Here is a 27263-nt window from a genome sequence, read left to right as displayed (position 1 = left end):
TGACCCTGTGTGTGCTGTGATGGAAACAACACACGTTGCCAAGACTGTATGTGGTTCCATTTCTTTGTATGTGTTTTCATGGAAGTATAAACCTAATGGATTGCGGTCTTTGCTCAACGGACATTTTTGCACTCCTACAGCGAGAACTTACTTAATTCATGACAAAGAAGTTAAGACTCATTCATATATGTTAGTGCGTTTTTTTTTGAATGAGGACGCACACAGAAAAATGAGTCGAATGAAGTCATGTGTTGGACAGTCGGAGAGGAAAGATTTGCCGCTGTGCTGGAATATTCTGAATGGTTACCAGGCACGCTTCTCTACAGCGTATGGCACTTTTGAGGGCTGTAAATCATTGTCATTTGGGAACCATATAAGCTGCACGTAATGTTGCCTTTTTTATGTGTCTGTGGCATCTGGAACACACAGTCAATCACACACACGTCTCCATGAATGAGTCACGGGTGAGTTTCTCTCTTTTGCCGGCTGGATCTCTGCGGTGTGATGTTTGTATCCAGGCTCATCGTTTATCTCCACAGGGAGACGTTCACATCTGTGAGTCCCCCACCCACGCCCTTCATTCACTCTGTATCACCTGCCTTATGTTTGTTGCGCTCTTTGCCAAATAGGCTCCTGCTCCCAAGTCTCCCCCCCCCCTAAGGCAGGCGGCAGGGCGGGCATGCCCAGCACCAGAACCCATGTCCTCCTCCTGAGAGCGGCTGACGTCACCCTCCTGCTCCCAGGTGATTCTGTGAGACACAGCAACACTGCTACGCCCTCGTATGATCGGACTAGTTACTAAGGAAGGATCTGCATGCATACACACACACACACACACACACACACACACACACACACACACACACACACACACACACACACACGCACAACTGTGTTTATGTTTGAAAGACAGAGGGACAGAGAGAGAGAGAATCTGATAATCGGTCGTTGGCAGATGGTGGAGTGATGTAGCGAGGACTGATACTACTACCCACTTAAACTCATCTGCTGTTACTCCAGCCCCCCCCCCCCCCCCAACACTACGAGGCTGGACTCGATCCACACACACATCTACATCTCTCTCTCTTTCATGCACCCCAAAGGCTCCAGCTCTCGTTTTGCACTCTCTTCCAAATACACACAGGACTCTATTACAAACCCTCTTCTGGATTAAAGAATTGTAAGTGGACACCCTTTTCTTTTTTGTTGCCTAAACATAAATTCCTTCAGTATAATTATTTATGAGATTTGATACGTCTATCTAGGGGTAAGAGTTGGTTGTTGTTGTTTTTTTCATAAACTAGGTCTATTGTCTTGTCCTTTGCTCGTATCATGATGTCAAGGTGAAGAGTTCAGTGATTGCATCTTTTGTCACGGCAATAAAATGACTCACAATTACAGTTTGTTGAATGTGATCTAGTAACACAACCTGTTATTTACGTGTGTGTGCGTGTATGTGTGTATATGACATCAGCGTAGTAACCAGAAGAGCTCTGTGTGTGCTTGCTTGCATGTGATTTATGATGGCAGCACATTTTAATGGGATTAGTGTTCAATGTGCAGTAATACACTCACAGATTTGATGGAGTCTTTAGAGTCTCATAATTATCTTATTGGTCTGGAGTTCAAGAGAGGTTTTTTCAGTCTGGGAAAACTGTCTTGTGTTACAGTTATACGAAAAAAGCCTGAGGAAATGTGTTCAGATAATACTTTGTTTTGATGATCATATATCAGTGTTTTTGCTGGTTTTCTGACGAGGCATTTACAATTAGCTGTAAATCACAAATCCCTCAGATACAACATGTTAAAAAAGTTAAGGTCACGACTGATGATGTAAGCAACCGTGCAAAAAAAAAAACTGCAAATACAAACTCTTACCGGGTTGACTGAGAATCTTTAACCAGCTGCTTTAAGAAATGGTCAATGATGCATTCAAATACCCCTAACATGACTCAGTGCAGTTTAAAACCAGCTATCAACAAACAACTGATGATGGGTGAGTCAAACTTCTTAGAATCTGCATCTGTGAGACAGATATCTCATTGTTTGAAATGAAAATTAATTCAAATCAGCGTTTTGGGATGCATTGTGAAAAACGAATGCCGTTTGAAGTACGTCTGAGAAATTAAAATTAACCACAAAATCCTACAAAAAGACTTGTGCAAGTTATGCAGTGATCAAAAATCCTGTCAGTTTTGACATCTCTGTGTGTTTGCAGTAATATTCAAAGTATTTTGTTAGAAGTTGTTTACAAGGATGTGTTCTTTTTATGTGAGATGCTGAAAGAAAGGTGCGAAAATGTTTTCACTGCCCTGCTGCACTACGGACTAGTTAAAGGTGCTGACAGTGGCTCATGCTGGTCTAAATACTGTAGCACACACACACACACACACACACACACACACACACACACACACACACACACACGCACACATACCATTAGGGAGGGATAGTACACAGCTGCCCTGTCTCAGGAGAGAGGAGACCAGAGTAAGCTTCTAAACAAGACCGCTCTCTTTTTATGGACAAAGTTACTCCAAGAATGAAAGAATGAAATAAATGCAACTCAAACGGATTGACAGCTTTTCACATTAACCGTTACATACTGGCAGAATGACAACAGTCATGACCTTGAATATAAAAAAGAGAACAAGTGGTTTTTATCAGTATCTGAGCTCCTGCAAACTTGCAGCCTCCTCCTCCTGAAGCACAAAGTGCTGAGTCTCTGTCGGGGCAGTGCATTTGGGCCAGCTGGAACTGAAAATGCATTGTCTCCTGACGTTTCAGTCAAAAATGTATCCCCAACCAAGTATGCACATGGTTTTTATTTCTCTAGGCACAACGCAAAAAAGAATACCTCTTATTATATGGAGCTGACTGTTACCACATGGAGGTGCGGGCTAAGAGGGGTTAGCATAACTCATCTGCTACTGCTCAGCCAGATCCTGTAAAAAATGAATGCTTTCTAAGAAAAGCAAAATAAGGGAGCTCAGTGTTTGAATTTGAAATATGCAAAAACAAGAACTGTAGCAAGACAAAACAGCGTTTGCTGTTATAGGCTTGGATTGAACTAAGGGGGGAAAATATGCAAGTTATGTTTGCGATTTGAAATTTCTCGGATCCCACTGTGAAATAAGAAGTTCAAAGAGGACAGGTTAAAAGTCTAAACTGTGATGTCATGTACATTTTCTCTGAAGCTGGCTACTGCTGACAACATCGCCGCTAAAAACAACTGGAAATGTAGCTTCCCCCATCTATTATTCTCATCAGGTACAGGGCGACAGAAAGCATGGAGTCACTTATGCTATTTCCTCTCATTAAACCCTCTTCACTCACAGCGTTAGGGGTCAGCATGCACGGGGCAAATTGAGCCTTAACATAGCTCAGAAGAAATGTGCTACTAGTTTACTCCAACCACAAGTCTGTCACTGGCATGGGCAGCACATTCTCAATGATTATTATGGTTTCATTCTGAAACAGACATTCCTTCTGAGTGTTAGCTGGTAGTTAAATATTTCTCTCACTGGAGACTCTTTGTTAAGGACCCAGAGAGTCCGTGCTCTGTAAATAGTCTTCTGGACAGTTTCTAAAAGTGGTAGACAGAGGAATGCCATAATAACGCTTTCAGGTTTGCAAACACAGAACCTGTTTTTACTTTATCTAAAGGGTCAGATAAATGAAGGCTTTTGTTGTCATGGGCCGTAGAATCTTATATAATTTACAGGGATTAGAAGGATTCCCAAATGTAATTAAATGATGTCAGGGCAATTAACTGCTTTCTGCTTTAGATTAGTGTAGATTGTAGCAAATGGCCTTAGCCTGTGAAACTGCTGCTATTTGGATTTGGATTAGGATGCAAACAACTTGCTTTTTAGCTAACATTGCTTTCTTTGGGTGATAGTGACAAACTATCTCTTTAAAGGCTTTATATGCGATTTTTTGATCCAGCAGATGTCGCCCTTGAGCACCAGCATGAAACCAAAACAACTCGCGGTGCATTGTTGTGTTAGCATGCTAATGCTAGAGATCTTTATTATGCTCGTCTCTTCACACTGCATGTAAATTTACCTGAAATGAGCGTGATCTAGAAACACAGTTAAGCAGTGAGTACAGTATGTTATTCTTCTTTTCTCTAGTCCCTCAATTAAACAACTTTTATACACGAGGGGAGGAGTCAGCCGGCCGTCCGGGCGATGTAAACAAAGTGAAGATAGGACTCTGAAAACTCTGAAAACATCACAGACAGTGGGACTCGGGTGTTACACCCATTGTAGACAGTCATGACTCACAGAGTTATTTTCAGAGGATATACTTGATTTATATTATATTTAAGTGTGAAACATCACATAGAAAGTCTTTAACAACTTCAACATTGGATTTCTGAGTGTGCGAGTGAACTGCATTAAACATTTCATCAGTCAGGACTATTTTTCAGCTTCTAACATAATCATCACTGATTAATGACTTCAGTTTCTAGCTGGTTATCTTCATTGAATGTTGTTCTGTTTTCAAGACTTGTTGGCTGAAACACACACAACACAATCATACTTTTCATTCCAATCAATGTGAACGTGTATCTTAACCTTGTCAAGAGCTCGGACCCACTGTCAGTCACTATCTCCGAGGTTAACTTCAGAAACTACCCCCTTCACACAGACTGGGTTTTCCAACTAATGGATCGACTTCAGTTGTGATTAACACAATAGTTCTCTTTTACTGGTGCCTTCGATCGTACACAAGAAGTCAAATTAAGTGCAAGAAAACTGTTTTAACTAGTTATTTCATTGTATTTGCCAAACATGTGCTTCCCTGATGTGTATTTTTCCTTTAACCTCCAACTCCCGCTTCTCTGCATGTTTCATCATTCAATGCAAAGTAGCTGGAGTTGGTTGCGGGCTTGACAGCTTGTAAACGATGTTAAGCCTTTCTGGTCCTATTTTAACTGGAGGACAACAGGCAAGTCACGGGATCAACAAACCAACTCAGAAACACACAATCCCTGCATCATTACCAACGCTCATTTCAAATTCCCTTATCTTCTCCCCCCCACGCTCTTATCCAGAGCACATCTCTTCATCTCAGCCACACAGTCTACTCCCCACCCAAAGGCATCCTGATGTTGACACAGATGGGTGCTCTGTTAAGTGACGCTAGCTGACCCATTAGGTGACCCTCTCCGCCCCACCGGACGCTTCTGTTTGCAAACTGTGACAAAGTATCAGATTTACTCTTTTCTGTAGGTGCAGGCAGCGTAGAGCGAACAGAGGATCGGGGCATGTGCCTCTAAATGACCCAGGAAAAGCCCCACCCCACCTATGGTGCAGACATTTAGTGACACATGTAGACATGTCTGCCCATGCTCACACACACACACACACACACACACACACACTCACCAAACACACTCACCAAACACACATCCTGGCTAATAAGATGAGTGAAACCCTCAGTGGTTACACTGCTGTTCTGAATAAATGTCATCCTGTGTCATTGAAGGACAAAGCCTTATTAAATTAACTTAAATGATTGTTTGGCTGATGCTAAAGTGACTCCAAGGCACATAATTATCCATGCATACACACACACACACACACACACACACAGATATCCTAATTAGCTAAATGAGTCATTAACTTTTTGCAGAGTGTTATTAAGATAAAGTTAATGAAGGTAAGACTAATTAAGACATGATTAATCGAAATGTCTGCTACGCCCATTTACACATTATCTACTGCTCCTCCGTTATCAGTAATCTGCTTTCCTTGCAGAAAGCCGCCTTAAATTAGACACTACAGCTCGGTGTAACTTTGTCCATCAGCGCTGATTGCAGCAAGAGTTTACTTTTTTTCTTTGGCTCACCACGGTTGTTCTACAGGAAAGCACCTTCATTTCTATTTACTAAAAACTTCTGCAGGACAGCAAAAAAAAAGTTGTTTTGCTTTAGATACAAAACACAGTTTAAACAAGTGGGGGCTTGGAGCTGCCATAACCAGAACACAACACAGAGGTTCAAACCTAGAAACTTCCACTAAAGAAGGATGAACCAAAACAAACACAAGGAATTAGATCATTGTTGTAGCTTACTTGGTAATTAATTGTTGGCTTGTTAACTGCTGTTGATGTAGAGAAGATTTAATAAAGACATTTGGACACAGACTCAGTTTTTTTACAGCATAAGATTTGAAATTGGTGGAAGGTATAATTGTTCATGTCATGCTGCAGTTTCCAGTTAATAATGAAGAGTTTAGTACGTTTTAAAGACTGGAAATATCCTCAATTGCCATCAATTGGGACTGAATCTTGTGTGACTGTCTTTACAAATATTTTTTTTAAAAGGCTGCTTGGAAGCATTTCAGTACATTTTATTTGTTTAAATGATGTTAGTTGTTTATTGTTGTTAAACTATGATTTTACTTTTGAACATAATGACCTGAGATGTCATTTAGAAGTCCTGAAACAACAGAAGTGGTCACAAATTGAGTACCGACATGAATGTAATATGAAGTTAATATGAAGTTGTCAATGAAAATAGTTGATTTATCATCTTCAGAGAGTTTGGGAAGGGAAGGTGACAGACTTGGTAAATGAGGGGTGTTTTATTGACTCTAGTATCCTGAGGTGAGTTACACTTTGTTTTGAGAAGACTCTCTAAGTGTGCCGTCAATTCCTGTTCCTCCCCCTTGCACTCTGACCTTCCTTCCTATTAAGTACAGGGTGATGGGGTTGGGGGGGGTCGGGTTAGGATGAGCTTGTCCATACAGGTGTGAGAGTCTGAATGTCACTCATGTCACAGAATCCTAAGTACATCATGTTCCAGACGTAACCAAAGCATTGGGACGAGCCCTCATGTGAAGGCTGTGATATTACAGATCACATCAATGAATCATACACAAGCTTGAGTGTCTGTGTTTGTTCTTAAGATTATTATTGTTCTGTGGTGTAATATAATCTTATGGATCCCATGAGCTGCAGGCTTCTTGCAGATATTATTGAGTTGGAGATGAGCCACGTCTTCCTATTTGGCGCTAACTCAATATATTATGCAGCTGCATGGCAGACCAAATACCAAATAGAAAAGGAGCCAAGTATAATACCCCCACTGCAGGTGTGGTTAATTACCCAATTTAACAATGTAGCTAACGTTGTGTTCTCACTGGTGCTTTGTTGCATTATTTAGAGTGGTGGAGTTCAATGTGTCCATTTTCCACTCAATTTGATTGTTAAAAAAAACAAAAAGGCAAAATATCCAGAAGTGGTACGAGTTTGGCTCTGGTTTAGTTTGTGATGCATCTCAAGTATTAAAGCGTGTCATTAACACCCCGGAGAGCCTCCCATGTGTTGTACAAAGCGGTCGTTTGCATAGAGAAGGTTTCCTAAATGCATTATGTGGCGGAAACTTGAAATAGCGCGCGCTCTACCGAACTAGATTAGAAAACTGAGCCCTCATTAGCGATCATTTAAACCCATGTTTACAACACTCTCAGTTGCTCGTAATCAATGGATCAGTCCTAATTATGAAAACAAAAATGATGCACTTACACAATGTTTTCCCGAATTGGACGGAGACATGAAAAGACACAGATCATTGTGGGATGATTGGAAATGGCAGGTTTGGCCACTCCAACCCCCTGTGTGATCAGTGGCAGCGGGGGCAAAGCCATGGAACATAGAGGCCAAGGGGGTCATGGACAGAAATAGAACGACCGTGCATGTGGGGATTGGTTTTTGTCGACTCCCTTTTGTTTGTGTTTGAATGCAATCAGTAGCATTACCAGAACGTGTCCTCTCACTGTGACAGTGGTTTGCCTTCATCTTTGTTTACCCTTGGGTCACTTAAGAATATACATCTATGGGGCACTATGATGAGGCACCCAAGCAGAAAAACATGAGGCTTGGACGAGGTTGAGATAAATGGATTTGGGAGGGAGAGGAAGCGGGGGATAAATGAGATTTTTAGACTTGGAAAGCAGCAGTGGCTGTGTTGGGTTTGATGCCTTGGCAGGGACTGGCGCCTGACTAATGTGGCGTGATACACTGGGTACTGAAAGCAGGGCCAAGGGTTCCTTCCTGGGCATGAGTTTCTGGGTTGGAGCTTCTGCTTAATTGGACAGCTGGACCATTTTTCGCATATTTTCACAAAGAGGATGCTGTAAGCAATCTCTTTTCTTCCGCACTCCTCTTTGCTCCTTCCCAGGTTCTGCTTGCCCAATATTGACATTATTTCAGTTTTGGAGTGCTTCATATCAGCGCTGAAATCAGAGATGGAGAGATGGATGTGTTGTCTCTCTCTTCTCCGAAAGGTAACAGCCTTTCTCGCTCGACCGTGACAAGCCCCAGGAGTTATTGATACTTCAGCTAAGAGGGTCAAACAATAATACTCCCTTCTCTTTCTGCAGGTGTAGGGGTTTTTTCTCTGCCTAATTTGGAGCAGAAACCCATCCAAGTCAGTGCAGAGTCGTATATTACCTTACAGGAATGCAGGCCTTCTTCTTAGAAGTGAAACTAAACTCAATATCCTTTCATGATGAATTGTTTTTTGTCTGCAGGGGCACTCGTTTTGATAAATGCTGTTAATGGGATATGATATTTGATCTGTTAAAAACATGTTTTTATGAAGTTTTTTACATCAGTGAAATAGTCGGGGTCATTGCATAAGTTTATTGTGGCAAGGCATTATGCAAAAGAAACAATAATTCTAAACCCCCATACCATGTGATTATTTATGAGCCGGATGTTTAAAAAAAAAAAACTTGTTAAAATTATATTGCTGCACCTGGCAGACTGCAGCGCAAGTCCAAGCAATTTGTACCAACCTGACCTGCATGAGGGATAAATAAAGCAGGACGAGGTGAAATTGGACGTCTTAGAAGGGCGAAATCCCAAACGTTCTTTCCAGTGAAAAATAAATAAATACTTTTCTTAATTCCTGAAAAGCATAGATGGGAAAGTATTGTGGTAAATTTAGATTAAACACCTGGGCTGACTGGGACGGATGAAAGACATGTTGTGTCACATTTCTGCTCTGTGTCCAGCAATAAGCTGAGAATGAGGTGCAATTTCCTCTTGACTAATTAGTGTGGAATTGGTGCTGTTTTATCAACCTCCCCAGGGCGTCAGCGGAGTGAGCTTTAAACTGAGGCTGTAGAAGGGCTTTAGCATATCTGGATGAGTATAGACAGAAACAGACCTGACATCAGCAGAGAGGCGTGAACAAGAGTGTGCAGATTGTCTGTTGGTCTTGAACGGAGCAAAGTGGGCATTAACACAAGCCCTATACTGGAGCCATGCAGGGGACGCCTCAAAGATCATTTTGCACTATCACATGGTGTTGATTGATGTTCACTTCCTCCTATCCTTTCTTAAAAACATCCTATGCTCTAGTCCAGTGGTTTTCAACTGGTGGGTTGGGACCCAAAAGTGAGTTGCAGAGCAGTTTTCAGTGGGTCGTGAACATTTAACTGGGACAAAAAAAGTGTCAAAAACTATATGAAGCACTCTTAAAACATGTTGGTTTTGTTCCTTCTCTTTGCTCCACCACATGTTTTCGTACCATCTGAGGTCCAAATCTGATTGGTTTGAAAAAATATCACAAATTTGGGTCACGATTTTCATGAAGGAGTTGCTGGTGGGTCCTTAGGCCACTGCTCTAGTCCTTTCCTCTCATGGAAACTAAATGGTATTTTTTTAACCTTTTAGATTCCTTTTTTCATGCACGTCTGCATCTTCTTTTTCCTTCATTGTAGTTGTGCTCTCCATGTTTTTGTCCTCCCTGAACACCTCTCCCTTCCTTCATCTTTTGTGGCTCTCTGTGATTTAGAGCAGGTTTGATTGTATTCATTGAGGACAGAACCGTCCAAGGCTGAATGGGAGTTATTGGGTTTATGTCAGAGTCAAGGTTCTGACTGAAGGTATAAATCTGGGTGGAAGGATGGAGGAGGCACATGGATCCCCTCCTGTTTGACCTCAGCTTAACACCAGAAGCCCCATTAAAAGAGACGCCCCAGATCGATCGGTCAAGTCCCACCCTTATCCTCCAGACTGCCCTGCTATTGACGAGGTCGGTTAATCCATCGTTAAACGTCAGAATGCACAATGTTTATGGGCTCACCTGACACTGCTGATGTGCACATTCAGGGGTCAGCAGTGGCAAGCAAGGTGCCTTGATTAAAATTCACGGGGGAGCATCACAAGGACATTCAACATTGTATAATCTTTGGGAAAGAAGTATGCAAAGCAACTTAGAAGCTTAAATGCTTACTAGTTAGTTTGCACTGTTGTTATATTTATCAAAGCTTATGTGGCATTTGTTTGGACAAATACAGTATTTTACCAGAGGAGGTATACCCAACTTTGACAAGGAAGACCACTAGTTTGAAAGGGAACTGACAAAAACATAAGATCCTGCTGATTGGAGGAAACTGTCAGAACATTTAAAATGAATATTGCCGGTTCTATTTTCATCAGCTACTATTAACAAATTTAGTTTGGGTCATTTTTATCTCACTGATGAGAGGCATAGTTTTCAGCCTAAGGAAGTTCCAGGTTTAGATATCTTATCTGAAACCAGATCTTTGCTGGGGTGCAATCCCAATTTTATAATATTGGTATTGAACAAAGACTAAACTTTTAACACCCAGTAAGCCCCAGGGCACATTACAATAGTCACAGATTGGAGACTGCCTTGTTAGCGCTTGTGTAAGGTTAGTCTTGTGTTCGTCAAGTACTTCTATTCAAACAGAAACATTTTTGATCCTCTTGGGGCAAAACCCCCAAAGATTATTTAATGTTGAATATTATTTCTAGAGTCTGTATGGGTTGGCACAGACTGGAGGGCATGGAAGCCTCCTTCCTAAGAATGAAGTATCAGCAGGATTGAACTTCTTGAAACCAGAGAAACAGTAGCTCCTGTGTGTCTTGCTAACTGCTTCGGCTCGTACCCGCATTGAGGGGGAAAAAGTTTGGAGTTGGTCACATGCTTGCGTAGAAGAAGTTATTGTTATGTCTACTTCCAGCAGGTATACCATTACATCCTGGACCGTGGTTTAATGTTTCTGGGTTCTTTCTCGCTCTCTCACATTTTCCTCTTCACACCTCTAGCTAGCTTAGAGTTTGCTGTGTTAACCAACAGGAGCGTGACTGATAGATATAAACGTGAACTGCATGGTCATGTCAGTTAACTGTTATAATGTCAAGGAAGTGAGCTGTGTGATGTCTAGACTGCTGCCACTGTGAGCTGAGTCAATAAACAGCATCAGTGATGAGTTTCAGCTTGTCTGTCTCCACATTACACACACACACACACACTCACATATATACTCACAACCGAAACTGACACACAGTGTAACTCCTTCTTCTTGGAAAGTGAGACTCTGCTTTGACACTTTGTTCATGTCTATTTTTTCTCAATAGAATGAAAATAAATCTATAAAAACTGCAGAATTTGTTCTAATCGTGTAAAAAAAAAAAGTGAAATATTTTGAATTTATTGATGGAGAACATGAGTTTAAACAAAATAAATGATAAAAAAAAAGACTTCCAGAAAGTTTGTACTGTGTTTCAGGTATATGGGCTCCTATGGGCTTATAATTTCATTGTAAACTTCCTTTATGTTGTCATGAAATTCTGGATAACTTAAAACAGTGCCTGATATTCACACATACATCTAAAATATGGCTGCATTTTTTAAATTTAAAAATAAGTTAGATTAATGAGCTGTCAGACTCAACGTAGTTTACAGTATCTGACCTCAGTTTAACCTCAACTAATACAAAGGTTCTACAGGATCATGCAAGTTTAATCATTTATTTCTAAGAAAAGGAATACCACAAATATTAATCCTTCAGGTCACTCAGAGAGAGAATGTGTATGACTTAAGCTGTGCTGCATATCTGGATTGTATCTAGCAACCACAAATCTCAGCTTTGGACAAAGACAGTTCAGAACAGATAGCTGATTCACCATAATAGCAGATCACTATGAAATAGAAAGGCTACAAAAGGCACAGTCATGAAAAAGACTGCCAAGGAAAATGTAATGTGTCTTGCCAAGTCGTGGTGTAAAACTTCACCAAGAAACATGGAACCAGAGTTTCTGAGGTTTTGACGGTGAACACCTCTGTCAAAACCATAAAACCTTTTTTAAAAATCCTCCAACAAATTTTACGCTACTGAAATATTGAGCAAATACCTGAAGCGCTTCCACTGCGGGGGAGGTCATTTTCTGCTGATGACCCTGAACTCTCACTTCCAAGAAGCAAGACAAACAATACCAAACAAATCCAATCAGTGGCTTTAGGCTCTTCCAAAAGTAAAAAAAATAATGCACACAGAAATTAGATGAAGTGTCTGCACTGATTTTTATCCAAATCAACCTCATGGTAACAGTTAAACTTTAATATTTTTAACCAATATGTCTCGAAAGACTTCATCACCATACTGTGTGACTATTGTTTTTATGACTGAGAAAGGTGCTGTCACAGCCTCGGGCCTTGTTCCTGTGATCTCCGAGTGGCTACATGTGAGTCAAAGAGAGGCTGAATGTTTTTTTTTTTTGTGGATCCCTGCAGAGGTGAGAAGCAGGTAGCCAGTGGGTTGAAATATTGATGGAGAATAATAAATTCATGCAGCTGGTGAAAGAGTGAAGCACATCGCAAGTAGACGCTGTGTCTTCTGATCTTAGTGTTATTGCCATCTGTGGCAAACTGGCACTGGCCTCTGGAGGAGCCACGTTGTGAATGAAATGAAATTTCTACACTCATTAATATTAAATTCAATTTGAGAAAACTGCATGAATGTAACTCAGTTTTTGAGGTACATACAGTACAGGATGCATGTTTTTTTTTTTTTTTCCTAAATGATCACGTTTAGGAACTGGCAAAATGCACGCTCTCATTAGGACCCCCAAGGTTTGCCACCAAAAAGGGGTGTGGTGGTCTCCGTGTTGGAGATGATGCACTGTTCCCAGTAATTTATTCATAGCTCTGAGGTTTTTTGCTGTATTTCTTCATCCATATTTCATTAAGAAAGAGTAAATCACCAACAGCGTTTGGTTTATTCAGTCATGAATAGTGCACGGCATACTCTATTTATGCCATTCTCTCACGAGTCTGCTTACATAGAAGATTCAAAGTTGGAAATAGTTTTCCCACTGTTTGATGACATGGGTTGACAGATTTTGCTAAAGTGTGGTTTTGCTCTGCCCCCAACTAGCGTTCCAAACAGTGCTACTAGTGTTAAGCATGGGTAGGTTTGATATGTTTTTCTTGTATATTGTCTCCCAGATGTCCCTGGGGTTAAGTTAGCACTGATCCCAGTAGCTCCAGTTCCCTTTTTCCCCTTCATACCAAATCCTGTCGACTCACACAGCTGGCTCCCATCAGTGTATGTGTGTGTGTGTGTTTTATGCCTATAATAACCATTATGCCAATACATCAGTCCTGTCATAGGCAGCAACCCAATATCCAGGGCAAACGGCGTCACTGCGTCATATATCTCAACCTCGTCTGGGGCTTGAGAATCCAGTGTCACACGATGGTATTTAAACTCTCTTATGGGAATGTGTTCCTGAATTATTCCAAAACCAGCTATACCAAAACCTGTTCCACTTGATCATTTTCTGTACAATGCTGAATGTAAGTGTTTTTTTTTCTGTCAATTGCTGGCTGCTCCAATCACTCAATGTTGCCTGCATGCTGTGGAGCTAATCTTAACCACAGCTGGGTGGGTGGGTGGGTGGATGCAGGGGTGTGAACTATGGAGTTGCAAAGGGTTAGGTGGGCGGCAAATGTGGTTAATATGCTTGTCTTGTGGATTGTGGATCATTTTTGCTGGAGCCAAATCCTCTCATTTAGGGGATTATGTTCCCGAGCTTGTGAAGAGTAGGAGGAGGTCAGAGAGAATGAAAACAGCGAAGAGGAGGAGTGGGCAAGAGGAATGGACAAAGTGTTGGACAAGTTTTTTTTTTTTTGGGAGGGAGGTGGGGGGGTGTGGGGTATAGGTGCAGCAGAGGGATTGACAGACACAGCAGCAGCAGTTGGGGGTTAGCGTATGGCTTGAATGGAGGTGGGGGAAGGTGATGCTCAAAGAGACAGAAGAGGAAAGCAGCTTGTGTGCGGAGAGATCTGAGGGTTAGGGGCGGATGTACTTGTGTGGGCAGGAGGTGTGGTGGTGCAGGGAGGGTACTGTTTAAAGGAGGGCTGAGTTAACTGTGATGGGGCGGCTCCCCGCTTTTCAAGGGGTATCGACAGATCTCCTCCAGTCCTGCTCCTACTTCAGCCCAACGACCAATCCCACCGTGCCTCTCCACACATTAAAGAAAAAAACAATCCTCCCCTACTCCACTTGCACATATGAGTTGATGAACTCTGAGATGTTCAGAGTACTCAGGGGCTCTCTGTCTTAGTGAACAGAAGAGGTCAAACCATGAGACTGAATTGATGCTTCAGAGTGGGGAATATCTCCTTGAAAAACAAAAGTGCCGCCGGGCTCTGTAAACACCCACACATGTTATTCTGTATTCAGAATTCCAAACCCTAGCTAGGTGAATGGGTGTGAGGCTAAAGAGGAAACTGTTTAACAATCTCAAAGGTCTCTTTTGCCAAAGTAAACTTTAAATCCAAAAGGAAAAAGAGACGCAAAACTTCACTGCAAAAGCTCAAATCCAAGTGTACTGGACCAATTTCTAAAAAAAAAGATCTTGTTTCTCTTAATATAAGCAACATTCACCTGGCAAGTCCAGATAAACCAGATAAACATCTTACATTTCATGATGTTACAAGCTATTTTGTTGCTCTAAATAAGTTCCTTGAAATAAGATGTAAGGTGTTTTTCAAGAAACCTAACAAGTCAGCTACTTTTACTCATTACAAGCTGTCTCATTGTTTGCTTGTAATATCTCGAAATGAGAAGTTTATCTGGACTTGTCACGTGAATGTGGCTCATATTAGCTGACGTGAGATATTTTTGGCTCGATAAGGGTTTTTCTCAAGGTTTTTCCAGGGCATTCAGAAATAAATTAAAGTTTTTTGGGTTCATCAAAAGTACCAGTTACGTAGATAATACTCAAGAGAAACTGTCAGGATGTTCTCCCCACGGTTGTCTCTTGTCTTTGAAGCCCGACACAAACAGAATTCAATATATGTCAAATACAACGTGAAGGTCCTCAGTCCTCCAGGTCATAGCAGCTCAAAATTTAATCCAAATGCTTTTTCTGGTTTTATATGCTCTTTAGTGTGTTTTCCAAGTGTCCTGTGCATGTTTAGACACATCTATGTGCAAAAATTCAAAGTCCGCGGAAACGCAGCTTCTCCTACCTCCTCCTGTTAGCTGTAGCATTAGCCGCATGTAACGCTCGGTTCTAGCTCCCCTCGATAAAAATGTGTCAGTGTGACGTCTTGTCAGTGTGAGATCACTGATCTAAGCCCATTGGCTCGTTGTGGTAAGCCCTGCAGCTCATGTTGCACGCCCGTTAACTTCTGTAGCACGCCCATGATATGCCGTAGCCTGCGGTAGCACAGTAGTGCTAAGGTGCTAATGTTTATGCTCCCCTCGGACGGAGCCAGTGGCTGCATTCCCAATATGGTAAAAGAGGCGGGACATTTCCGAGAACCGTGCTGAGCAACTGACCAATAACAACAGAGCGGATCGGCAGACCAATCAGAGCAGACTTGGCCCACGTGGGGTCTAACAGTGTGGGCTCAACAGAGTGTAGCTGACGGACTCAGAGCGGAGAGGGAGCGAGGAGGAGCAGTACATGAAAACAGACACTTTTTTCTGACTTTAGCTATTGTGAACGTACAAAAGTAGGAACATAGATTAAATATACGAACCCCAAAAAGGGCAGAATATGGGTTCTTTAAATAATGATTTCTGTATTTATGTATGCGTCTTTATTGGTTTATTTGACTTTATGTTCTGTATTTCTGTCTTTCATTTGTACTTTCCTTTATGTACTGTATGCTTTTTCTTTTTTTACCTGACTGTATATGTGCATTACTCCTCTTGAATACAGCTAAACAATATAAACAAAAAAAAAACAAGTGGATGCGGTTGGTTCGGGAAACGCAAATGACGCCACTTCCATACAGAATTAATCAGACAAAGTAGGAACAAATATCTGCCCACTGTGCACGCCTACTGAATAGTAGGTACTAAACAGTATACAGCACGGATAGTAAGTACTGTCTACTGCCTACTGACAGATTGAGTAGGTACTTGGCAATTCGGATGCACCCTGTGTCAGTTGACAAGAACCAACTTCTCATGTGGCGTTATTGATGGGACGTACAGTACGAGATAAAGTTGCTACTTAACACTTGGACTTCAAATCCATGAAAAACACTCTGCAGTTGTCAAAATCACAAAGAGTATTACCTGTTGAAGTGGGGAGTCACATTCTCAAGAGGGCCATTCACTCCTAATTCAGCTCACACAATCACTCCCGTCTGGAATCAGTTATGGCAGATTGTGTTACATGATGCCTGGAATAATGAAGTAGTACATCAACACTGCCAATCCCCACACACAGGAAAGAAAGGGACCTGTCTGTTCCAGCCCCCTAATCCGATCTGTTTGAGGAAGCAGAGACTAGTGGCGTGACACTTGTCCTCCATAGTCTCCAGTGTTTCTCCCTGGAACCTCCAAGCGCCAGCTCGCATTAGCATAACCGTGAGGCCCGATCCACTCCACTACAGGATTAGTTCAGCTCTCCTCCCCACTGTCTGATGGCTCTTTATCCAGATGGATACAGCCTGTTAGAGGTCTTAACCACACCATTGCCACTAAAGTCATTATCATTCACCACGAGGAGGAATCAGCTCACTGAGGGTCCGCTGTTTGGAGAGAGATTGACGTCTCATTTGGAATGGTTTGGAAGAAAAGACAGGAACCTCCCCTTTGGACTATGATGGAGTAGCACAGAAATGCCCCCAATCAATCTGTCTTTGTTCTGAGGCGACTATGTAAGATAGAATCTGGTCTTGTCATTTTTGTTTTTTGGGAATATGACCATGATAAAACCATCTGCAATAAGAGAAATGTGCACATGGCCCGAGTACATTTCTATTAAACGTTTCTGCACAGCATCTTATTGCTGGAATGACAATGTTCAGTCCCTCAATTCTTTTAAATCCCTTCTTAAAACGTACTTTTACAGACTTGCTTTTATGTGATGTCGTCTTCTTACTGGTTTTACTATTTTTATCTTCTTTTACTTCTTACTGTCCTTTTATTTATGCTCTTATCTTAACTCCTCTTATGTTTTAACTTGGTCATTTCTTATCTTACTTACTTTGTCTATTCATGTTTTATATTTACTTTTTATTTTTATTAGTATTATAGTTTTATTTTTATCCTTTAACCACTTGTTTCTATTTCTTTTACTGCTCTTACCTTCTTATTGCTGTTATCTTTTGATTTGCTTTTATCTCTTTTAGTTTCTTACATCTTTTTAAATCTTTGGTTCCTCTTGGTCTCAGCGCGTGTTGTTGGGTTCTTGTGTTGCCTGGGTTCTTATGATGGTTCTTATGATGGTTCTTATGATGGTTCTTGTGATGGTCGGCTTATATATGTCTGTTGGGTATCGCGCACTATGGGTTCTTTTCTGTTTAATTGTCTTTAATTATTTTTTTGTTCTTGCTGTTGTTTCTGTTCTTCTGTGTTTGGTTTAGTTTGTTCTTGTTTTTGCTGTTTGTCAAAGCACTTTGTAAACCTGAGTTTTTAAAAGTTGCTATATAAATAAAAGTTATTATTACGAGAAGTTAATTCTTTGGTTTTACACTGAATGAGTTTTGTCACACTGTTATCCTATAAGATAGGTTTAGCTGGAAAATGAATGTGAGCTTGGCATTCATTCTAGGAACTCCTGTGATCAACCATGGCCATGTGATTGTCGAAACTTTAAGTGGCGCCATCACCAGACAGATGGGCCTGACAAGATGTTTTTGTCTATTGTCCACACAGTTCCTCACAGAGCACGAGCTACATCTCTGTGATGTCATCTCGAGCACAAATCAATCCGTCTCAGGTAAACTAGAATGCTGATGTTTGACGTCATGGAGGAGCCACTTACAGAGCATGCAGTTGTTGTTGTTGTGTTTTTGCAGTCTTACTGTCTGGCTTCACTGTCTGATTTCTAATTTTTTTATTATAACAATTTAAATCATGATACCATTATTCATTTTGGACATACGTCATTATAAAATAATTGCATTTTGTTATTATCAGTCATTGTCAGGAAAAAAAAACAGGACAGGGAACAAACAGCAGAGGTTATCCAGCAGTTAAGAGTACTCTTTGAGTTTTTGTAAAAGCTTCTCTGTGTTCCCTTTGTTCCTCATTTGTACGATAAAGTTGAAAAAAAGTGCACACTGTATTTAGGTTCCAATCTTCAGTGAAATCTATAATGATTTCTACGAATGAGCTTCCCCAGAAGTTCTGCTCACATGTCCCACCGTGTGCTTCTGTTTCATGCTCTTTCTAGCCTCTGTCCTATGCCCTAACCTTTTCCTCCTCTCCCTCTTCCACCTTTTGCTTTCACTGTTTTCTCTCACGCTTTCTATGCTCTCTCTCACCCTCTCTCTCCCACCTACACCACTCTCCCCTCCTCTCTCTCTCTCTCTCTCCTCTCTCTCTCTTTCACTCTGACTCTGCTGTCTGCCTCAGCTGTTCTCAGTTGCACTAGTGTGCCTTGTGCTGTGTGGGACAGGGCAGAGCTGCTGCGCTGAGTGGGGCTGAACTAGTCCGGAGCACTGTTAAGTGGAGAGAGAGAGAGAGAGAGAGAGCGGTTGATAGAAAACAGAGTGAGAGGGAGAGACAGAGTCAGTGCAGATTGTGCTTACCAAGCAGACTGGATTAACAGCTGAAACAAACTGGACCTGTTTTTTCTCTTTTTAGCCTAAGGTAGAGACTCAGCGATAAGTAGGATGGTTGTTTAGACAGAGCCACATGCTGGTTGGGCACCAGGACTGAAAAAGCTATGGCAGTCATATCCAGATCCTCTCACTCATCCTATAGCATTTAGTATGGTGAGAATCTCTTACATGGCTTACTTTGGTTAAGTTTACCCTGGACTTGCTGGTGTGGGAGGCTGTGTTTGCTTTGACATTGACCCATAACCCCAAACTCTGCTTTTGCAGGATCTGTCTCCCCTGGAGTTTGAATCTTAATTTTTTGGCCATTGACCCCTGGAGCAGGAAAGGGTTTCTGATTTTTTTGGCAGGGGACCAGACCTGCTGAGAACCAGTCTGGACTGAAACCACAAGCTTTTATTTTTTAAATCAGCGGACAGCAGAACAATTTTTCTTCTACGAGGACTTCTTCTTCTGTTACACCAAGATCCAAGACTTACCGCACTGGAGGCGGACCTTTAAGGGACCTCTCTGGCCCGTATTGCCCCAGGACCATGGGCTCCCTCTGGGGCAGCGTTATGCTGCTGGCGTGTGGGGTGGTTCTCCTCAGGGTGGAGGGTTACGAAGAAACCAAAAACAATGTCCCCCGACTAAAACTCTCCTACAAAGGTAAGTGCAGCAACAACATCTTAATGATTCAGCTGTTTAGAATTTGTGTCAAACAGCATTGCTTCTCGATCATGTATGTTGAAACTCCCAAGCTGCATGTGGTGTGTTGAGGAAACGGAGACTAGAAACACATCGCCTTCTGAAGTTGTAGTAACTGCTGTGTCACATCCTGTACGTCCCTGTGAGGTAGAGAGTGCTTTCACTCTTATCACCTGGAAAAAAAATATGCAAAATGAACAAATGGAAAAAGTGAGTTTTAATACGATGAATCTTCACAATGACTATTGAGCTTAAGATTTATGTAATGCATGCTGTGGCTGCATGGCAAATCTGTTTTTTAAGCTATCAGGTAGACAGTTAAGATGCATGATTAAACATGAACCTACTCAATTTGGTACTTATGTCATGTTTATGCTCCCAAAGAAAGTGCTTAATTAAAAAAAAAAAAAGATTTATAGTGTTGTAAAAATAACTAACATTATATTAAATTCAGTTTCAACCATGAGTGAAAATGTGTTCTTATGAAAACTTTGTGGCAGAGTTTTGAAACATTGCTTAATCAGGTCAGTGAAACGATCAGGTGGGGATGATACAAAGGATTTATAATAATGAAGAGATCACTCTATGAACTATTTTGACCAAAATCAGGGAAGTTAAGTGAAATTTTAGGAAATAAACTTGAAGTGATCAAATCAGAAGAAGTGCTCCTGCTTGATGAATTTCTGTCATACAACTGGAATCCGTCTCTGATGCTCTCTCTCTCTCTCTCTTCCTGTCTTTCGCTGCCCGTTTTGATCGACTGCTTTTATTCACATTTGCAATGAAAAGTGGTGCCAGACATTGACTCCCCTTGCCAGTTGAGCACCGTTTATCCCCCCTTCTCCATCCCTTTCTTTTCTTTTTTTTTTTTTTTTCCCCTGCATGTCATTTTTCCGCTCCGTTCTTTTCCTGCATGGTAATTACACTGAGGATGAATGGTGCAGGTCTGTTTCAGCAGATGGCTTTTCCCAAAGAGAAATGCTCCTCGCTCAGCACTGGGAGATCCATAATTATACACACACACACACACACACACACACACACACACACACACACACACACACACAAGCATGCACATACACAAACATGGCCATCTGTAGATAGCTAATGATACCTGTGAGCTTATCAGTCATTTAAAACAACATGCTGTCAGTTTGGTGAAACACGCCCATGCAGTGATATCTCTATTAGATGTCGGGCCTCCAGGTAGCATCACGGACAGCTGGGCTTTTTCCGGCTGCCACCTTCCGATTCAATATTTCTTCCTCATTCACATTTAAGCGTCTGGTTACAATATTTGGCACCATCCCTCTGCTTAGAATTTCTAGCCGGAGGATAGAGAGCAGGTATCATTTTCATGCCCCGCAATGTGGTGGAAATATTACTCACATAATACAGTTGAATTTCATCAAAACTCTAAGTCCCATTAGGCAAGTGACATGGGATTATTGCACTATGAATCATTTATACCATCGTATAAATTATGTATTACCCGCGAGGCCAACTCAGATTTACTCCTGGAGAGGAAATCATGATGATTCATTCACTGTGGTGAATTACAGAACTAGGAGCTAGACAGCCTGATAAAAGGTTGTCCTGTTCTGAGAGAGAGGAACGTCCAGCCCTGTGACACATGGGGATTCTGACACCTACAGGTCACTGGGAATACTGGGGGGAAAATCAGTGCCCTGTGTGGGTGTAGGGGACACACACTTTAACATGTGTTTAGCTTAACTGAAGACCTAGCTAACATGAACACAGCAGGGGAAGTGTTTATCTGGAAAGTGTGAACCTTAGCGGCGGCCTGCTCCCCCCGCAGTATGAGCCCCGATACATACTGGATTTCCCCCGACCGACCAACTGACGCACCCACACACATCCAGCGCTCACAGCCACATCTACCACCCTCCGTCCTGAACCCCAGGAGATTTCAACTCTCTCTTTGAAAGCGAGGGTGGAGGGGCAAGAGGGCATTGGAGTAGGGGGAAAGATAACAATGGTACCCCATGGCTACCTAAACATGAGCTAAGGTCCAACTGTATCAACAACCAAGAGACTGGGTGATGATGAGGCAGTGGGAGGCGATGGTTTTACGGGGAACTATAAATGGAGATATTTCAACATGTGTTACACTTTGACACGGACTGATGCGTGATCGATTGGCAAACCACCGGGGTAAATAGATCCTCTGGGGAGTGAACAGAGATCCATATGGTTTGTAAGTTTACGGGAAAGAAGAAGAAGTAGAGCACACGTTGTTTACTGTCCAGAGAAGGGAAGAGCGGGTATTTCTAGTTTTATAGGATTCGAGTGTACTGCCAAAATAATCCTTCACTTCAACCTGTCCACCCTTTCCCGTAACATAGCCAACGACCTGCAGAGAAGTTCATAGACATAGCCACACACACACACACACACATGCAAGCGAGTACAATCACACCAGCACAACTCTTACCCTTAAATACCAAGACGTAAAAAAAAAAAGAAGCTGCCTCCACATGTGATATTTCTGTTCACATGTTGGCGTAGAGCTACAGTGGGGCTGTTTTTTGTGTGTGTTGTTTTTGTGATCGACTTTTAACTAGAGCTGGGCTAACGGGGAAGTTCTCTTTAAGGCTATAAATCCATAAGCATGTTAAGAATCTTCGGATCGGGGGGTTGGGTTTCTCCTGGTGTGTACAGTATAAACTCTGAATGGCCCCTGAATGTGTCATGGAAGGTATACGCCCCCCCCCCCCCGATGTTTGGAGGGTTTCTCGCATTCGGAATAGTTGTCGTTCTCCACATGTTCAGGACGTGGGCGGCTGTGTTCACTTTTTTGTTCGACTTCGTTTCCCTGAGAGCTCTAGGATTCCTCTTTGTGATCTGTACTTAAAGCAAAGTAAGATATTCTGAGGGTGGGGGAGGTTCGGTTTTATATAGTCACACAATAAAATAAATAAAGTCACAAACTAATCAAATGTAGTGATGGATAATATGGTCAAATGAATACAGTAATACATTCAAATTCACATCAAAGTTAAATACAGGGAACTTTTTACCACTGTGACAAAATATACGTTGGTTTGATTACAGTTTGTATTCATCATGAATTAATTTGAAGGTTGAGTTACAAATCTAGACTGCAATACTTGTCATCGCAAATATGACTAAACATGGCACTATTAGATTTATTGTCCAACTCTTCATATCTAACTGTGTGAAATTCGACACAAACTTTATTACCTGAAAAATGTAAAAAAAAGCCCTGAGCACAATATTTTGTTCAAAACTCAAGCAATCATCTTCAACCTAAAACACAAAGCCGTTAATATGCGAGGGCGGCTGAGGTGTAGTTTTCATTCCTGCTTGACACTAAACAAATTACAGCTCTGATGATGCTTTGTGGTGTTTGTTTTCCCCCTCAGGCATGAATGAATCAGTCACTGTAAGCACTTCAAGTGTTTTGTCAATGTGCGATCATTCACTTCAGCCTTGAGAATGAGAAACGTAAAGGGAAGACACTGAACCGGGGCCAAAACATCAGCGCTTCCCATGTACAGTGTGGCCCCCACGTGGGTTATTGTTAGGACGTGTTTCTGGGTTTTTCTTAGGGAAGCACTTAGATAACACTCGCTGTGCCCTCCAGTCGAGAACAAGAAAGAGAGAAAGCTGTGGAGAATGTAGGCTAAAAGAGTTTATTTTTATCGGTCTCGCATGGGACTGTTGATTCTTTGCATCCATTCCATCTGCCCCCTTATCTCTCTCTCTCTCTTCCTCTTTCTCTCTCACTTTCAATTTTCCCTCTCTCTTTCTCTCTCTTCGTCCTTTTCTCATTAATTCTTTGTTACAGAATATAGAAGGGTGAATGAGAAATTGATTGAATTAGAACAAGGGCCGATTGTTGGTATAAATATATATTTTTTTAATTTACGGTGAGGATAAATAGACTAGACAGTGAAAGCTTTCAAAAACAACTGGTAAAAAAGTGACATTTGCAGGACAGGCCTCAACAGTTAAAAGGGAAACTTTGAAAAAATACAGCAGGGCAGCAGCTGACACCTGTTCAAGGACACATTTGCCCAAACTTGTCTTTACGTCTGCCTGTTTATTTGTCTGCTTGAACGAGTCTTGTTATAGAGCCAAACATGTTCTATACAGACATCTTTGTAAAAAAAAACAGAAAGAAGAATTTGACCTGTGTCCTAGCCTATCAAAACCATGTTACAGAAAAAGTGACTTTTTGTCATGCAGTTGCGATGTTTAACAGGTGCAAAACAAACGTTGCCCCATTGGATATTTAACCAAACGGGGGACACTAGTTCAGACATGTATAGACACAAACCACCTCTGGCATGGCTGGGAAACCTCCCCGTTTCTTTCCAATAACATACAAAGCAGCATCCTCCATAAACACACACACAGCTCCACACACAATACCCGTAGAGGATGCGTCTCTGGATGATTAGCTTTTAATAACTTTGCTGTATTCTCTGTTGAATGGTCGGTTACCATGGACACTACTCCCATGGACAGTTTCCACAAAGCAGCGTCGTCTCTGTATGTGTGGATGATGGGTGGATGATGGGTGGATGTGGTGATGTGGTTTGAGCAGCGGTGACGTTAAGTGATCATGTCTGCATGGTTTCCCTGCAGATTCTTGACATCATGTGCATAAAATATTATACATATTTATATTTTTTTGTAACTAATTCCTTTTAAATTAAGATATATTGAACAATTTACACAAATACACTGATTTACTTTTTTTATTTTATTTTACATTTTATTGTAACTTACTGAATGTCGGCAGGGAGCAAAGAGTTTCCTGAAATATGCAAGCCACAGCTATTTAGGTATGTGCCGCAAAAGTTAAAAATGATTACATATATTTAGAGGATTACTTCTCTTTGTCTTTACTTTCCAACAAACACAGCCGAGGTGGAGTTGAACAAAGGTCAGAGGAAGCAGGCAGGTGTTATTGTGCCGTCAGTGAAGGGCTTACAGTGTTTCCACTTATGATTGATCACCAAAGTTATGGAGGAACATAAATCTGGGACACAGCATTTTGACTGGGCTAAGCAATACTTTTTACAACAACTTTTGTGCCCGTGCTTGTCCTTGTTACTTCTTTGTCATTGTAAAGACTCGTAAAGGCTGTGTTGTGGTTGGCAGCCCAATGATGTTTTTTAAAATCAAATTATGGTTATTTGATTTGTCTTGTGTTGTGTTAGGCATTTTTCTTAACCAAAATTGTAATGCTGTAAGCGTTTGGTAATTATGGATAAATCTGTTTTGGCTTGCATTAGCATAGTCTTGGCCAGGAACCGCTTTTATTATGAAGCTTAAATGCAGGAACTTTACAAGTTAAATAATTATTTTAAAATCTTCATTTTAACTTCCTTTAAACATTTTGCATATAGAGAGGCCATGAAGGCTGGGTCACACAGCACATCATTACTTTTTATTTTGGAGACTTCAAACTGTGCTGAGACACAGGAAACCAATTAAACCATTTAAACAACAACAACAACTAAGACAAGGGTTATTAAGGGTTATACTTATTTTATATTACCATCCTGTGTGTACAGTAATGCTTCTCTATATGAGCCCGGGTTTCACATGTGTGTGCATGAATTTATGTAGAACAAAAGATTGTCAGAACCAGAGGAAGTTTGCATCTTCGTAAGCCTGTGTGCCTGAGCCTCCTACAGTGGAACAGGATGAAGCCAACATATCCCAATGACTGGTTCCGACATATTGTGTCTGAGAGTCTGGGATTGGCTGGCTGAGCAGCAGTAGTGATGTCATACCAATACTGCTAATAAAACAAAGAGCAGAACAGATTCTTGTGTTGATTAATATCAGACACTCACAGTTATGGAAATTCAATTATAATTGTGTTGGTCACATTTCTTCTATCCATTTCTGTTGTACCCTTCTAATCTGGTACACACAGCGCTGCAGGAGCCACTTTCGTCAACAGAACTGTCACTCATAGAAGTGTATACATTTTTATTGCATCAAATAATGAAAAACAAACTTTCTGAGAAAAGATGACAAGAACAAAAACTAGCTTGATAATAACTGACTGTCATGATGAAACCGGGTTTGAGGAAAGACAGTCTGACGTGTATTTATAGTTTGAACCCGTCCTATCTGTTAACGCAGATGAGGCAGGCTTAAATACCTATACAGGAGCTCTAAATATTTTGGCTTCACTCCCAGGCAGCTGTTGCCCTGTCCATCTTAGTACAGAGTCTACACTAGAGCCAGACGTTGACATTTTTTTCCGTTCTCTCCCACAGCTGTTTGGTCATCCATTGTCCATTCAAATTCCAGGAAATGTAGCTATTAATTTATCTTCCTTTTTTTCTGCCGCATTATAACGGCTAATGTTACAAGTGAAGCTCGATGAGGAGACATTACACACATAAACCCAGCTATCCAAAACCTTTTATTTGAAACAACTAGACTAAATTATAATACAATTTGACTTTATATTCAGTTTTTGGTCATAAGAAAATAATGAGTCAAATATATATGAATTATGTATTTCCATGAGTATATTTCAATGCTATTCTGATGTTTTTAAATTACTTTAATTATAGATCAAAATTATAATGCAAACGTTCAAATGTCCAACTTTTAAAGATTAAAGCTGCCAGACATCTGTTGGGCAACTGTCATGACTCCTTTTGTAATTCCTCCAGTAATTCCAATATATATTTGAGGTTGTATGGATGCATTAAATTAGTCATTGTGATGCCCTCTATTCTTTATTTTTCTTTTCCTTTTCCAGCAGCACTGCTGCAGCATGTGTCCTTTCCATTCTCTCGGGTTCTGACACACTTCAGAGAGGGGGCATTCTCCTTGCTAAAACATTCATGAACATATTTGTTATTTACTCCCCAAGAAAAGGGTAAAGAGTACGAGGGAGAAAGAGAGAGAGAGAGAGTAAAGAAACCAGTTGTCTTCTGATCCAAAATTCTCCATCCTTTTATGTGGGTGGTAAATGAGAGGGGTCATCGTGTGGTTAGAATGAAAATGTGAATATATGTAAGAAACAAAAGGTGTTAAAATGCCACATCAATAATTAAACTTTAAAGTACAGTAATGAAATGTATAAGGTCTGTTGGTGTCAAGATTGGCGTTCTGCTTTGAAAGCAACTATTGCTTCTATGTAGGACTTGGCGGATCACTGCATTACACTGCAAAAACTGAGCCGTAGCCCATATTAACAGATCCTAATAGCTAGTGTGGTTTAGCCTAATCCTGTAGTTGGGACTATTAAATATTAGCAGAATCAAATGACACGGCGTACACCACCCAGTTTTCCACTGAAACTGCACCAAGTTCTGCTTGGCTGCTCTGTTCAAGGTCACTTCCACCATGCAGACAGTTTGGTCACTGGCTCCAAGTGCTGGCATTACCCGCCTAGACCAATTTGGCTCGACTGTGGTGCTTTACTATGTGCCAGTTGCCTTACTTGGCCAGGATGTTGCATGGGATATAAAAAGGGAGGGGATGCTACATCATTTTCAACACTTACAAAAAAAACATTGAAACGCTGTGGCCGAGGTTCAAAGAACATTATCCGACAATAGAGCCAAAAACAGCCTTATTTGTCATTTTTAATGCAGTTTTAGATGTAAACCTGTTGTCACAGATATTGTAAAGTGGATAGGAATACTAAAAGCTTTCTAAAACTAGGGGCTATATCTCCTAAAAG

At 41.2% G+C, this 27263-nt stretch overlaps 2 protein-coding genes across 5 annotated transcripts in view; one reads left to right on the top strand and one right to left on the bottom strand.

Moving 5' to 3' along the window:
• LOC132972409 (isocitrate dehydrogenase [NADP], mitochondrial) overlaps positions 1–27263 on the bottom strand; it is a 375783-nt gene that overhangs the window by 224623 nt on the left and 123897 nt on the right. The window contains exon 1 of one of the 3 annotated variants that reach the window (XM_061035213.1): positions 3738–3741. The exons of the other annotated variants lie outside the window; for them this stretch is intronic. The gene's annotated coding sequence lies outside the window, so the exon portion shown is untranslated. Of the gene's footprint in view, positions 1–3737; positions 3742–27263 lie in introns of those variants that run through there. 3 annotated transcript variants of the gene reach the window in all.
• The window catches only part of sema3ab (sema domain, immunoglobulin domain (Ig), short basic domain, secreted, (semaphorin) 3Ab), a 41419-nt gene continuing 15236 nt past the window's right edge, over positions 1081–27263 (top strand). Inside the window, exons 1-2 of one of the 2 annotated variants that reach the window (XM_061035204.1) lie at positions 1081–1180; positions 19133–19513. In XM_061035204.1, coding sequence (XP_060891187.1) covers positions 19399–19513 — 115 coding nt within the window. In that variant the 5' untranslated portion in view covers positions 1081–1180; positions 19133–19398. Of the gene's footprint in view, positions 1181–18681; positions 19514–27263 lie in introns of those variants that run through there. The other variant, XM_061035203.1, reaches the window with a different exon arrangement.

Source organism: Labrus mixtus, chromosome 4 (genome assembly GCF_963584025.1).
Source record: "Labrus mixtus chromosome 4, fLabMix1.1, whole genome shotgun sequence".
NCBI classification, from domain to species: domain Eukaryota; kingdom Metazoa; phylum Chordata; class Actinopteri; order Labriformes; family Labridae; genus Labrus; species Labrus mixtus.
The sequence above is the reverse complement of the archived record's forward strand: the minus strand, read 5'-3'. Positions and strand labels throughout refer to the sequence as shown.